Source organism: Catharus ustulatus, chromosome 5 (genome assembly GCF_009819885.2).
Source record: "Catharus ustulatus isolate bCatUst1 chromosome 5, bCatUst1.pri.v2, whole genome shotgun sequence".
NCBI classification, from domain to species: Eukaryota; Metazoa; Chordata; class Aves; order Passeriformes; family Turdidae; genus Catharus; species Catharus ustulatus.
Genome location: NC_046225.1, coordinates 49,679,434 through 49,695,293, shown reverse-complemented (window position 1 = coordinate 49,695,293; position 15,860 = coordinate 49,679,434). Strand labels below are relative to the sequence as shown.

Genomic DNA, 15,860 nt, shown 5'->3' with positions numbered 1-15,860 from the left:
TTGCTAATTGCTAACCTTTGAGACAGTCCTACTTTGCACTGATGACATCTATTTGCATTCAGAAGAGAGGTCAAAGGTGGGAATGATAACATCAGCTTACATTTTACAACAAAAATCAGAGTAAGGGATAGAGAATTCTGCTTGAAGACATCACTTGCTGCAGGCAGTTATTATTGTCCTATAGATCACAACACCATTATCGCAGGGTGCTGCATCTGAATGCCTTCATCACAAAACACATAAAGCTCCAAGTGCTGCAAGAGATTTCTGAACTTGGAATACTTAAAGGAAGATCAGCAGTGACCTTTTCCAGTAAACAACACCTCATCATTCAAACAAACAAACCAACCAGCAAAAAAACCCCAGCAACATGTAAGGGAGGGGTGTGGAAAGAATGAACAGCAAATGGATAACAGGTTTCAAATTCAGTCTAGCAGAAGATCATTTGACCATTTCATAGCTTTGTAGGCACATAACAGATGTGATAAACCAGTGCCTGGATCATGTTAAAGAATACTAATTGAAACAAACTACTGAAGTGACCACAACAGCAAGACTAGGCACATGCTTACTCCAATCAACACATCCCACATCAGACCCAGTAACTGTTTGGGCATATAAAGACACAGTCAAAAACCATTCTTTCTCTCCTCAGTGAATGTCACCCTGCCTGAGACTGAGTGTATACCACAGGATTAGCTCTGCTGCTGAGAGACAGGGAACCAGCAATGAACTGACCATGGCAATTCCCTGGTGGTGAATATTTCCACTGACATGGGAATAACGAGTAAATTCATTGTATGGGAGCACTGCCTTCATCAGTTCTTCATCATCATTACTCTTTTCTAATATGGTGCTATTTAACGATCTTTAGGGCCGACACTGAGCCCAGCTGATGAACTGATTCAAGAACAATAGTAAATTCAGGCAAATTCTGCCTCATTTGTCTTGGCAGCTGTTGAGTTGATATAACCTTGGGGAAATAAGAATAGGATAAGAAGCATCTCAGAGGACCTACAGGACAACATGGCAGCACAGTTCAGTAGCTTTTGGGGAGCACATATGTGAATGGAAAGAGCAAAAGGAGCAATCATGTTTTCATTAAGTTGTTCTTTTTTTAAGCAGTCTTTTTTCAAGCCAATGCAGTTGATTGATTTGACACCCTGCAGATTAACTTTTCATGCCTGTCTTTTGCTTGAAAACAGACATTTGTATTTACACCTCAGAAAAAACCCAATATTCCTCCTCTACATTTGACAAGTCTATTCACTCTCAGGAATTTTATTAGCTACAGAGGGAAAGACAAACCCAGGATGATTCCTCCAGTTCTCAGCACAAATGCATGACCATTACTATGCTACAATACTAGTCAGTGCTACTACAAGTTCTCTCTTCTTCTAGTCTTTTTCAATAGTTTGTTGTGGTTTTGTTGGGGAGTGTTATCACTGACCACTGCAGCTCTTTTTATCTTTAAAGTAATGTTTCAACCCTTGAAAGACATTGTAAAATTTCACCACGTGTCCTTTTCTGGCTGCAGCTACACTAGTTCAAGATCTTGATACCTGAGGGCAACTGACACTACTGATGAGCTGCTCAATTTTCATCCAAGGTTCAGTGTGGGTAGCTAAAGGGAAAAAGGTGAAGGGAGGCAAATCAAGCAAACACAGACAAGTTCACGGTATTGGTAAAATACAATATAAAACCCATAGTCTGACTCATTTTTCCTCTGCCTAATGTTTGGACAGTAATTTCCCACACCAGACTATAAGGTGCACCCCCCGGGAGTCGGCAAGTTTCGCAACTTTGTAGATCATATATGGCGCACCAGACTATAAAGCGCACTTTTTCTTTGCAGCAAGGAGCCACACGGCGCGCAACAAAGTAACGAATTACTGGCAGGTGCTCAATTTGCAAACATTTTTCAAAGATCAGTGTAGCCTTTAAACACAGCCCCAGTTGCCCTCCCCGTGCAGCAGGCTCTGGCACCCCCGTCCACCCCCGGCGCCAGCTGGCATGGCTCCTGGCTCCCACCGTGCAGCCGCGCTGCATCCCGGTTTCCCCCCGGCCAGCAGCGGCGGTGCTTCTCGCTACTTCTGGTCGCTTTCCCGTGGCAGCGGCCGCACCGCTGCTCCCCACTTCCCCGCGGCTGTGTCGCTTGTCGCCACTTCCCCGTGGTCCTCAGCACCGCCACTTCCCCCCGCTTCTCCCTGGCCGGCGGCCATGCCGCGTCCTGGCGTCCCCCCGCCCAGCGGCCGCGGCTCCGTGGTTCCCGACTTGGCTCACAGCTCGCACTTCCAGGTTTGCAAATTTTGCAACTTTGTACATTATATAAGGCGCACCGGACTATAAGGCACACTTCCAGGTTCAGACCAAAATTTTAGTCAGAAGGGTGTGCCTTATAGTCGTGAAATTACTGTACATGATAGCGATTTAAGTATAACAGGTCACTTCACCCAATATTATAAAGGTTTTTGAGCTCTTTACACATCTTCTTCAAGGTCCTTATTATTTTGTCATGATTATTCAACTCTACTATTTCTCTGAGCAAGATTAAAAGGAGATGTGTGTTGTACTTTTTAAGCTAAATTATACAAAAGCTTTCCTTACAAACTTGAGTGTTATCTCCAAGTATGCAGTCTACAGCAGTGACCTAGCAATTGACAGCTTGTCACCCTGGATCACAAATATATGCCCTACTGGAAAGATTAGCTAAAGTATAATAGTTTTCCAATTGGGGGAAAAAAAATTGTTTTCACATGCTAATGTACTCATATCTAGAACTAAGGAGCCAATATTACAAATTTTGGCTTAGTACCCAGTATTGCTCTGGACCCAGTACTGCAAATTTTCTCTCAGCTTCTAATGAGTTTTTAATATAATTTAATAGACTTTAATGGAACTTGACCAGACAAGCAACACACAGGTTGTTGAACACAGATTTCCCAACATTATATAAAATACCCAATACCAAACCAATAATGCTGATGCTCAATGTACACCCTGCAAGTAGGCTGTTCCAGTCAGGAGAAGTTGGGCATGTCTGCAGGTGCAGAGATGACATTTCTCTCAGGGTCAAGCACTCAGGCTGTGCTTGGAAATTTATGGTGTAACCTTAAATTTAAGGTGCAAACCTTATATATGGCCTGGATAGAGAAAAAAATTTGAGATTAAATGAACTTTTTTTTTCCTGCCTTCTTCTATTGCTTCAATAATTCTCCTTACAAGACATACCCACTCAATCTTAAACATCAAGATCCTTCCAGGTTTCAGAAAAATTAAACCAGTTACACCAGGGATATGGATCTGGGTTCTGATGTTCCTAGGGGATGAAGTTCCCTGATACCTGTCAAGTTAAATTAACACTGAATTAGTAAAAACTATTTTTTACCTGGAATATGAAAGCCTACTTGCAGCATGTACTAGAGCCCTAGCACTGCAGTGGTTAAGAGAAGCATGGGTATTCTTTATCTGATTTGAAGATTTCCTTTAGCTTTTAAGGAAAAAAAAATTTGTCCATCCCAGTTCATATCTTCATGTACATTTATAATTTATGCTCTGTTGACTGACAGAAAAAGAACAAACATATTAAAATTTGATACCTGACCTCCAAATGAAGGAAATATTTCACAATAAAATTTGCATTGTTTAGGTCTCATCATCTTCACATTTAATTATTATTGCTGTCTTAAATATTTTATCTATTTCTCATCCAAGAATTGAGGATCAGCCTTTTGACAGTATAATGAGAGAATTATCTAAGTACTGAACTGTAAATCCACTTCCTGTATTCATTCTGAACTTACTTTAACTGCTCATTGATGATTTAACTCAAAATACTATGCTTCAACATTTGTCCCTACAAAACCTGCTGCTTTGCAGGGAAATCACTGACAGCATTATTTGAGGAAGTCAGTTTTGCAAATAATGGACATCAGTGAGGTTTTTTCACATAATTTTATTTTTAGCAGAAAATAACTTGACTATACAGTAAGAATATGATATTCAGAGAGTATGGCATCAAAGTAAAAGCTAAACAGTGGATCAAATAACTTGAACCCCAAGCCACAATTTCAAATAATTAAATCTGTTGATTTTGCTTTTACGCAAATACTATTTATCTTGCCTGTTGGCAGTTCAGACTTCATTCTATCTCAGAATGTACTGACATGTGAAATTACAGTAATTTCACGACCACAAGGCGCACACTTTTGACTAAAATTTTGGTCCAAACCCGGAAGTGCGCCTTATAGTCCAGTGCACTGTATATAATGTACAAAGTTGAGAAATTTGCCAACCCAGAAGTGCAAGCCGGGAGAGCCATGGGGGGAGCTGGTGGTGCCGCAGCACCGCCGAGCAGTTCGGGCTCCCATCATCACGGCGCAGGCTCCCAGCACTGTGGGGCAGCACAGGCTCCTGGCACTGCAGCAGGGCACAGGTGCCCGGCACTGCCGCCTGGTAGAGTTGCCCAGCATGGCGGGGCGGAACGGGCTTACGGCATCTCGGCGCTGCTTGGGCTTCCGGCAGTGCAGCGGGGCACGGGCTCCCGGCCCTGCAGTGGGGCACGGGCGCCCAGCCCTGCCGCGCAGCAGAGTTGCCCAGCAACGTGGGGCAGAATGGGCTTCCGGCATCCCAGCGCGGCTCGGGCTTCTGGCACCACGGCACAACACAGGTGCCCGGCACAGCGGTGCGGTGCGGGCTCCCAGCAGAGTGGCACGGCTCAGGTGCTCGGCACTGCCATGCGGCTCGGGAGCCCGGCGCCAGCGGCAACCCCGTGCGGCGCCGAGCCCACCCACCCCCGAACCAAGCCAGTAAACCCCGTGATCGCACAATTCTGTTACTATTTTGTTACTTTGTTGCATGCAACGCGGATCCTCGCTGCAAAAAAAAAGTGCGCCTTATAATCTGGTGCACCTTATAGTCATGAAATTACTGTAAGTAGCATAATGAAATGTCCCCATCTAACTGTTTGTCTTCTTTGCATAATCCCATTTTTAACATTTGTATCCAAATTATTCTAAAGAATATAAGGACAATAGATTATAAGACACTGTACAAACAAAATAAATTAGCCACAACACCTGAACTTAAAATGTATTTTAAGAATGGAAAGCCCTGAAGAGACATATCCTACTTTGAGCTATAAATAGTTCTGCTTCAAGTGTAGGATTAACCCTCCACTTAAACATTTACAGAGCCTCATGATATGCTGCCATTGCCACAAACTGCTTGTGCCGAAGGCCTTTCAGGTCTAATCCTCTTGAGCACAGATTTATTGCAGCTTCGCCGTATCTTCATAGTATTGCGATCTCCTTCCTGCCATCAGTCCCCTGCATTCTGCATTTGAATGTCTTTATTTTTAAGTTTCTGGTGCATATGCAAGCCATCAGTTGCTCTCTCGACCCAGAGAGAGCACAAACAGTAATAGGTCTGGGATTTATTTACTCCATTTATAATTAAATATTTGATTTTTTTTTTCCATCAAGATAACAATTTCTATGATTGCATGTGGGTTTAATTTATCTTCTTAAATAAGTTTTGTGGTTATCCAGAGCATAATGCCATTAAAAATTTTACAGAGCTGAGCTCTATCAAGAGTGAGAAAGACGCTTGAAAGGCAGATTTATGAACTACAGGAAATGAAGGTTGCTGAATCCTGAAGCACTGCTGCAATTAAACATAGCTATTTTCAAGGAAAGTTGATTCCCAATAAAGTTTAAGCACCTCCAGCTTTAGGAGGGACCATGATATGTTGGCAGGCTGGTGGAGAAGACAATACAGGTGTCAGAATTACAATGTCAGGGGACAAGATTATGTAGAGTATTTAAATTTCATTTATAAACAATTGCATTAATTACTATTCCACTATCAATTTGTATTTATTATATAAAGAATAGCTAATTGCTGTTGCTTATGTAACTTATGTAAAATATGCAAAACTGCAGAAGTCAATAGGACAGATACCCTGCCATTAGGAATAATGGTCTGGTTATCACAAATGAGTGGTTAGGAGGACTCAAAAATTGCTGTCAAATATATTAGTAAGAGCAGGTTTAATATAAATTTGCAGAACTTCACAAAGTGCTGTGGAAAGGTTTACTCTGTTACATAATACACAGATAAAGCATATAAATGAAAATCGGATTAGAATCAGTTTAGAATGATTGGCACAGAGACCAGGAATAAAGAAGTGTAAGGGTGCAGAAGAGGGTACATGAGTTATTATAGATCCAAGATGGCAACACTCATGCAGTACTTGCTATTGTGTGTTTCAATCACTTCACAAACACAAACATCTACAGACACAATGTCTGTGTCTAAATAAATTTACAAAGATTTAAAAATTACCCTCAAATCCAATGAAATATTAATGTTAAATGCCTTGTCATTTCTGTGTGGGTGAGACTTGAGCCTTGAGGAGGGAGTAGGGGTGTCAGTGTAGGTCCCACAGTGAGTTTTCAGTGCTGATCCTGCAAGTATAGCAAAGCTGTGAGAGGTGTTCCTCTAAGAGAGAGGTGCATCCTCTGCAGTCCAGAAGTGCTCCAAGAATGTCTCTTAGAACAGCTGCTTAGAGAGTCACAGAATGCTTGGCTTTAGTCATTAATGAGTTTCTATCCTGGCTGTAATCCAAGCTGATAATTACTGGAGTTTTTCAAAGGGTCAGTAACGATGGTACTGTTCTACTCAGGCTACAATTCAGGTAAATAATGTTCAAGGCTGTCAGAGGATGACTGATTCTCTCCTGCTCCCCTCCTTGGGAAGGTAGCAGAAGTCCTGGTACAGAGAGTGCCACCCCTGCCTTAGCTGTGCAAGAATTTCTGGTACAGTCAAGGTACACTTCACCACTCAATTCATTGCTCAAAAGCCTAGTGAGAGTTCCGAGATCACAGAGCAGCCTGAGGAGGTAGCAGGGGGAGTGCTGCCTCACCGCAGTGGTTTAAAAAACACTCTGGATGATATAGGTGAACTAAATTACTATAAAGGCTGATTTATTAATTGGGAACAAAACATTTCCCTATGAAACCTTCATTAAAAAGCATTTAACTGTGACTAATGTTAGTATATTGTTATGTGTGATCTTAAATGTTATTAAGCAGGTATCTGACAAATGAGTGTCTTCTCAGTGCCTGTCAGTAAGGTGTAATTGATACATGACTAATCTAAATGAGGTCCTACCACAGCTGAAAACCTTTTTTATGGCAAGTGCATTTTTATGGCAAATGCATGTTAAGACACATGCATTTCTATTTAATGTGGCAAAATCAGCCTGAAAAAAAAGTGTAAATGTACTATTTTCATGGTACTTTACACAATATTCCAGAGTGGTTTCATGGACTGCTTCTTACTACAGCACTTGCTAAGATGTTCCTTATACTAGATATGACAGATGGATTTTGTAGACTTAGGAAATTTTGAAGAATGTCACAGAAAGAAAGTATGTGGCATTTTTCCCCCTTTTAAATTTTGGTGACAGCAAGGATTATCACCCCAATACAGCACGTAAGTGTGCTTGACTTTCAAAAAAATCTCAAGATATGTTCCTCTGGCATTCATTAACATGGAACTGGAGCAAGAGGACCAAATCCAGATCAAAAAAAGAGGTTATCTGGTATAAATCATTGGAGAGAGAAGGGGAGAGACCAATAGAATTAGAAGCTAAATTTGCCCATTCACAACTTCAAAAGTTTTGTGAGCATTTAAGAACCTGTTTACCACAAAATTTTTTAAAAAGGGGAGAAAATGTGATAACTCACTTTTGTGAGTTTGAAAACACTGATCTAATTGTCTTTCTCAAAGGGAGCTTTAGAATTTGACCCCCATTCTCATGAAGTCATTTAACATTCCTCCCACACAGTCACAGACTTATCATCTAACATTTTCTCAGATGTTCTTGTGATTTATGGTCTAACAAGGGAGAGGAATTATCTTGCAAAAAGTCTTAGGCTATGGAGACTACATTTAGGGACCAAATATCAACTCACATACTCTCTAGAAGAAGTAAGGATCTGAAGCATCCAGCCTGCGATCATAGTTACTCTCAATGTTCATGAAGTAACCGCTGTACGATGTTATAGTTCACTAGTTTGATTTCACTTGTTTGATTGCCCCATGTCATTTTTAAGAGGTGATGTACAATTATCATAGTTAATGATAAACTGATTATGGAGGCATAAAAGTAATGAATAAGGCACTATCAGGTATTCTACAGCATGGATGAAAGCGCACATACCTATCAGACAAAACTAAAACTGCAGTAAGTGACAACAAAATGGAAAAAGAAAGATATCAGCAGTATGAGTTACAAATAAAACAATTTGCTATACAATTTGAAGATGCCTCAATTAGGAACATTTAAAAAACGATGTCCAAGTAGAAATCTCACCGAATGTTCTTCAAAACACTGTACACTTTTGAGTCAAATGCTTTTGAGTCAAAATCCTTCTCTACAATATTCAGCATATGCTGTAACCAGTATATTGTGCTGCATAAACTAATGATGCTTTACAAGTTCTATAAAGACTGCATGCCAGGAATTCAAGTGCATTCTATATTTAAACAAACAAAAAACCCACTATAGAAAACCTTGCTGTCTAAAACAAGGAAAATGTGGTTTCAAGTCTCATTATTTTTTTTCACCCTCCTCTTACAGGATCACAACAACAGCTGCTTGCATGATGGATCTACGCAGATATCCTCTGGATGAACAAAACTGCACACTAGAAATTGAAAGTTGTAAGTTACTTGAGGGAAAGGGTTGGGCAAATGACAACTGAGAACTGAATGACATTCAGAGGGTAGGCAAAACAGGAGCAAGTTGTTCAAACACTATGGGTTCAGTGAGCTTGCACACTGAACATACTAAATGTATTTCTGTAATACACAAGCCAAAATGTGTTTCATTCACAATGCTGGTTGGTCCAAGCTTCTAAGGCATCTTTCAAAATCTCTTGTCAAGGAAGGGAGGAGGGTATTTTTTGAAGATTAGCTCAGAGGACAGCAACCAAGCACTGTCCGTCTTCAGTGCCTAATCACTGCCAAACCTGGAGAAATTACTTCACCTCAGCATATTAATCTCCAACATCAAGATTGACACCTGTCCCATGTGGTGGTGGTAGGATTGATCAATTGTTGTTACCTAATCATTTGGAGGTTATAAAAGGAAACAACTTGATCCTTCAGCACCAAGGTTAATGAGAGCTTTGTCATCGTCTTCCATGAGCATAGAACATGGCACGCACTTACAAATTTTTGTTGTTGTCTCTTTATATTTTATGATAGTGGCTGTTAGAGAAGTGCCTGTGAAGGTTTTTGAAAAGAATCTTTATTATACTGGCCATGTAGCTTCCCTGTCCAGTGTTTCCCATCATGCTACTGATAGCCCCAGTCACTTTCTGCTAGTTCAAAGCTCGGTCTGAGTGTCACAATCCACCACTTTACAGGACCTAAGAAGCTGCTTGTTAAGATGCATGGTTGTCTTCCCATACTTGAGCTTTGCAGTCCCCTGCCTTTCTTTGGCACAAAACAGTTTTTTTGCTTGCTGCTGCTTGGGTCATCTTCTGGCTTGAACTTACTAAGGTATGTAATGGATGCTTTTGGAGAATGAGTCAAATCTTGATTTTCAAAACACTTGTCCTCAGTCACTTTTCCACCTGATTAGCAGAGGAAACAGATATCTACAATACCACAGCAGCCAAAATGGGTGATGATAATGAAGCTGCCTTCATGTTGGAAGGTAGTTGAAGTCCCCAGCTCAGTCATGACTGAAGATGATGAAAGTACGTAAGCATTTATGAGCTAGCGTATATCAGCCCAAATAATGATATTCCTCTTTTTTCCACAAGCTTTCACATAAATGAAGTTTTGTAGGGATAAATGTTCAGTGAGAATGGATTTAGCACTACCACTGAGAACTCATCAAGAATCAAAATTAGCATCAGATGGAATAAGCAATTAAAATGCTAACACAATCAGGGGTGAGAGAATACCATGTCACTCATGTGGCCAATCACATGTGCCCAAAAGAAAATTGCTTTTCAGACCTTTTGAACACTTGTATAAATAATTCATGTCTCCAGAGATACATATGTTGATATGTTAAGACTTGTTGAGCTGATCACAATTTGCAACAGGTCAAAATTGGAGAGTGAATTACTTCTCATGAGTATTTAGGTCAGTTCTATTAACAAGTGAATGATTTTTTGTGATGTGTTTACCTGCTACTGGAAGCCCAAAGTAGTAGATGTGTCAGGGGCACTGGTGTCTTTGACAATTGTCCACCTAAAATATACTTTCTAAAGCACCACAGTTCTTCTCATCTGCATGTCTAAAAATCTTGAAAATTATTGATCATGTGTCCTGGACACATAAACTAGAGCATCATATTTGGAGGAATAGAGTTCAGAAGGGCCAGTTGCCTGCTTCTTTCTTAGGCATTTGAGTACAAGTTGTCCAGAGTACTCTGCACTCAATAGTGTCCACTAATTCCCTTGAGAGTAATGAGGGGACAGAATGGAAAAGTGTGAATAAAGAGGCGATAACCTTCTCTGTTCATGCCATGTGTATTGGGAATGTGGCATTTGCTTCCATGAGAGATCCAGTTTATAGGGCTCCCAGTTTAAAGGAAGCTCTCCTTCCAACTTCTGCATTACCCTTCAGCTATTGAGCTTCTGTTCTGTTTCTGTTGTGCCAGTAAACAAATGTTCACAGAGTTAGATTGAAAATGAAACTGTTTACATTTTTTCAGTTAAAAAATATCTCTTTGATAGAAAGGCTTATCCACCACAATTTTGGGACAGATGGGAATTGAATAAACTCCAGGACAGAGCTATTCCTTTAGTAAAAGGGACAGGGATGGTGGTGCTTTGGTCACTAAACAAGTCTGTGCAATACCAAGCAGCATTTCTCACCACTAGACAGATGCTGTGCAATATGTGCACTGTCAAACCATTTTCAAAGCACTGGAAGGTGGGCTTGTTCATTTTTATACTGTGCACAGTTACATGGTTTAGCCCATGAGGCACCAGCTTCCAGAGCAGTAGTGTTGTACTGTGAGAGGTGCAGGATTTCCTTCATTCCTAAGGGTTGGCAGCAGGTGGCTTCTCAGAAAATCCCAGGGTGCTTCCTCATTTCTAAACCAAGCAAGCTGGAGACACATTTTCCCCTCCAAAACCTGAATGCTCCCCAGTGCATCCACAACAGCTGTGCAGCTGTGCAGCACTGCCACAGAGCACCAATGCTGAAGCACATACAACCTGGCTCTCTTCGGAGTTTCCATGAGTGTTTAAGGATGACTTACTTCTGCTGCAGATGGAGCATATTCCAGAGGAACCAGGAAATCCCACCGATTAATTTATCAAATAATAGATGAGCATTGCACTACTTGTGAGCAGAGGGGCAGTGAGTCATTATACCTCGTAGGGATGCTGTGGTAATTAGCCAGTCACTGAAACTCTAAAGTGATAAAATTTTTTTTTTAATAATACTTAACAGTGAATAATTTCAGGCATTTCAAATAGCAGCAAAACCAGCTGTGTGACACAGGAATGGGAAAGAGCACAAGGAACCAAACACTGCACTATTATCAAACCTGTCCAGCAGCATAGCAAAGGCATGGATAATACATACCTATATTGAGCCAGCAGATTATTTTCATTAAAAAATTGCATTTCCAGCTGTTCTAAAGCTATCTTAGAGGAGTGCAGAAGCTATGTTTGCATGGCTGACAATGAGAGAAATGCATACATTTAGGAGGGGAGCATTTTGGCTGCACATACTCCTTCACACATTCTTCACAGCTTTACCCAACCAGTTCACCTTATTCCAAATTCTGCAGCGGAAGATGGGGAGACTGTATCAGACATTTTACACCTGTTCCAGTGTCTAATACCATGATGGCCACTGGAAACTTCTGTGTACAGAATCAAGGGATTTTATAACTGGAACTGCTTCATCAGCAAAGCTGGGATCTGTAACAATCCATTTCTCACAGATTAGCATATACTGGGAAAGAGGAGACTTAATACTTGACTGGAGGTTACACAGACTGCTTGGCACTCTCACATGAACTCTGATGGATGTCAGCTTGGCAATTTAAGATGTTAAATCTCCCGGTTGTTTGTTCTGCTGTATCAGGTAGCCTTTGGCAAGGGCCACAGCTGCTATGGCAGTTCAGAACCCATTGCCTTGGCACAAGTCCACTGTTCCTGGCAGCAGCCACAACAGGCTCTGGGCTGGCATGGGTGCAGACACACAGCTGATAAAGGAACAAGCAGGAGGAGGAGGCAAACAACCAGGGACAGTAGCATCAAAATGCTACAATTTTATCACCCAGAGATTGCCTGCCAGAGACTTCTGACTGTGTAAAGCTGCCCACTCTAGCATCCTTCTTTACAAGTACAAGTGCTAACCTCCCTGCACTACCTAGAGGGTAAGACGGAATACTGTTGTTATTTTAATGCTTTTTTCCCTCTGTGGATGCCAGTATCACAGTAACAGCAGGATCTTGTGGACTAAGCTTGCACCTGGCTTTCACTCAAATGTATGCTGACAGCATCACTCTTACAATAAATTAAATCCCCATTTGGGGTTTTATTTACAGCATTTCACAAACTTCAGTGAAATGTGTTTCACTATCACAGGAGAAGGAGGGCCCAGCTGTGCTCCAGTTTGCCAGAGATATTTACTTATTGGCAAGCTACTATGTGTTTTACAACAAGTCTGAGTTGCTTATCAAAACTGTCCCTTTGGACTCAAAAATCTGTGTCTCTATGACAACAGTTAATGCTGCAGCATCATTCAGGGATCAACACTGCAAGACTGAACCATGCATTAGCCTTGTCAGCAGCACCCTTAGAAACCACTTGAACTGAACAGGCCGACAGAAACCTGAACAGAGGTACTTGGAGAAAAGAGGAAGATTTAGTCAGTTGGCTACAGTATAAAAAAATGGCAATTCTGTTTTGATTCCACTGTTTTTATAGCTGTCCCTTCTTCATATAGAAATTGATGTAACACTAAATATATGTAATGCTTCTTTGAAAGTGCAGCCAACTTAGAGTGATATTACAGTAAATCAATAAAATGGTCCACTTGAACCTCTACATAGTTTGTTGCCAGAAAAAAAACAACTGACTTCATACGTAAACATTCATTATCACCTTTGTTGGCACAGAGCCATCTGATGGAATGAGATGTGAACAGATTTATCACAGCTCTCTGCTTGAGACAAGATTGCATTGATCCAGGGTATGACTGCATTTGAACTACCAAGGATGTAAGAACCTACACCTCAAACAAATAGGGATATTTTTTTAGAGATGAAAAACCTGTCTTAAATCCAAGCTTTCCCGTACAGCTTTTCCTTTGCCTGTCTGCAGGCACCAGATATCTAGCAATTTATTCATGCCTGGCAATAAAAATTCACTAATGAATATTGCTATTCTTGTACCTGAGGCAGCAAGAGCTTTGAGCTGGATCCACTTATGTATTTTCCCTAAAGTATCCAAAACCACTGAAAGGTCATCTGGTCTCATCCTGTTTCTCACCAAGAATATCAAATTGGTTCCACAGAAAGCATAAATTCTCCTTTCTCAAAGGAGCTTGCTGTTCAGAGTATTCTAGAAGTCAGTTGCAACGTCCCTTCCCAATTAAAAAAAAAGTCTGGAAGGATGATGAACCCAATGCCTTTTTAAAGAGTTTATATTTCTGATGCTCCTAAAGAGGGCAGCTGCCCAATACCAGTTGCTTTGGTTTTGCCACATTTGTAAATGAAAAGCTTCTCTCACTCACCCTCCTGCCAAACTGCAGCTGCTCTCTCATGAGATCTGTCAGCCATAAACCTGTTCTCTGGAATGTGCTGCTTCCCATGGGTCCTGTGAACCACAGGTAAAAAAAACCCCTCATTCTCTCCACTTTGACTTGTCTCTGGTTGTCACAGCATAGCACTGGGAGTAAAAACTCTCTTCTGCTTCTGGCCAATTCCTTTAAGTTTTAAAGTACATACTCAGCTTTAAATTTCTTCCAGACTTGGTGGACTAAGAAGAGGGAGACAGAGAGAGGTTCCAAAACTCAGATCATTTGAACATCTTTCTGAGATGGGATGCAATGCACACTATCTGAATGAAAGTCAGAAGGGTTCCTGCCTGCCCATATTAACTTAATGTGCCAGCTATAAGTGATAGGATGTTCTTAGCATGTCATCATAGTGGCAGCTTTCCCAGTTCACCAGTGTGCAGGTGGGTCTCCATCCATGGCTGCTCCCATTGCTTCATGTGCTATAACATGCACAAATCACCTTATTTCACAAAAGCTCTCCACCTGTATCAAATGCCATATTCAAGCTCCCACAAGTCTAACAAAATAAAAGGAAACAGCAAGACACAGAAAAGCACACTTTATCACAGCATACTCATAAAACAAGCAAGATGGTACAATACAAGACACCTCAGCAAGTGCAGGAATGGAGATCAGCACAAAAGGCTGCCAAAGCAATCCCATATACTGCCCACTGGGATAGCAAAGTGACTGCTCTCTGGGCAACTCATTTTGCAATTTGAAACTCACTTTGTAATTTCTTAAGGCATCCAGATAATAGACCCTAGGTCTATATGGTATACTCCATATACCCTATGCAGGATACACACACTGAGCTTGTATCATTGCAAATACACTCTCAGAAGGATTGCCATGGAGACTCTGCATGCACACAACAATCGACATTAACTTCTGACATACCATCCTTCTGAGGTGCAGAGAACATGCAGGCAGTAAAACAAGAGAGATTTTAAAGTTACAGCATGGGCAACCACAGCAGCCAATTTAAACATCACAGGAACAGAAAGACTAGCACAGAGCTGTGAAGCTGAGCAAGTTGGTTTTTAGATACTTTGAGAGGCAGATTCACAAATAGCTTTTGGATATTGAAACTGAGAAATTAGCCAAGAAGGACTGCATGTTTCCTTTTTTTTTCCACATCAAAAGTTAAAATGTATTTTTGGTTCAGTTTATGTCATTCCTTGCCACTCATCTTTTAAGTCAACTACTGAGCTAAAATAATTCATTCTTCACAACACACTAGTGTTAAGCCACAGTGACTGTTCTGTTTCCACACTTTGGAAAGATTTCTCTCCCCAGAGGACTATAAATCTTACTTACTTACTTAGTGTTACTTTCGCAATGTATTTTTACACTGTACACAAATGTGCAAGTTGCTCAGATACAGATAGTTTAGTCTGCATGACTTTCCCGTTTTATTTTCAAAAAGATGGATAGCGTGTCTTTGTATGGATGCATAGATTTTAATAGAAAATATTTGGCATTCAACAATTTGAACATGAACACGTTCATGTTCAACATGAACATATGAAATTAGAAAAGCTTGGTGTGTCTTAAGCACTTTTCTGTTACACACAGAGGAATGTAGAGTTGTTTTCACCAACTGCTCTTCTTGTTTAGTGTCATCTCAGTAATCTCAGAGGTACCAATATGTGACCCAGGATGTCCCCTGGTGATCACAGAGGACAGGAAAGCTGTAGCTGAGTCACTTCCCAGCACAGCCTCATCAAGTCTCAGTCTTCAGCCTCTGACACCCCTCAGGCCAGGGGAACAGCAAAAAGAAAAGCTTAGTGTGCTTTAAAAAAAAATAAGGATTCATTTAGAGGAGGGGCTCACTTCTCCAGAAGCAGCTGTGCTCTCAGATGAGTCTGTATTACTGCAGCCAGAAGGAAAAATAATCTCTGCACCTGGTAATGTAACAATCTTGGAAGAGCTGGTATACTGTGCTTTGAGACAATACAGATGAATTGTAGAATGTTACAGCCATAAGTATCGTTTATATATTTTGTTGTCTTCTGCCAAGGTGTTTT

General features: G+C 40.9%; 1 protein-coding gene across 8 annotated transcripts in view; it reads left to right on the top strand.

Moving 5' to 3' along the window:
• GABRB1 (gamma-aminobutyric acid type A receptor subunit beta1) overlaps positions 1–15,860 on the top strand; it is a 125,199-nt gene that overhangs the window by 89,918 nt on the left and 19,421 nt on the right. For all 8 annotated transcript variants that reach the window (XR_004417924.2, XR_004417922.2, XR_004417921.2 and 5 more), the window contains exon 5: positions 8,648–8,730. Coding sequence is in view for 3 of the 8 variants with exons in the window: in XM_033059653.1 (XP_032915544.1) it covers positions 8,648–8,730 (83 nt within the window). In the remaining 5 variants the exon portion in view is untranslated. The remainder of the gene's footprint in view (positions 1–8,647; positions 8,731–15,860) is intronic.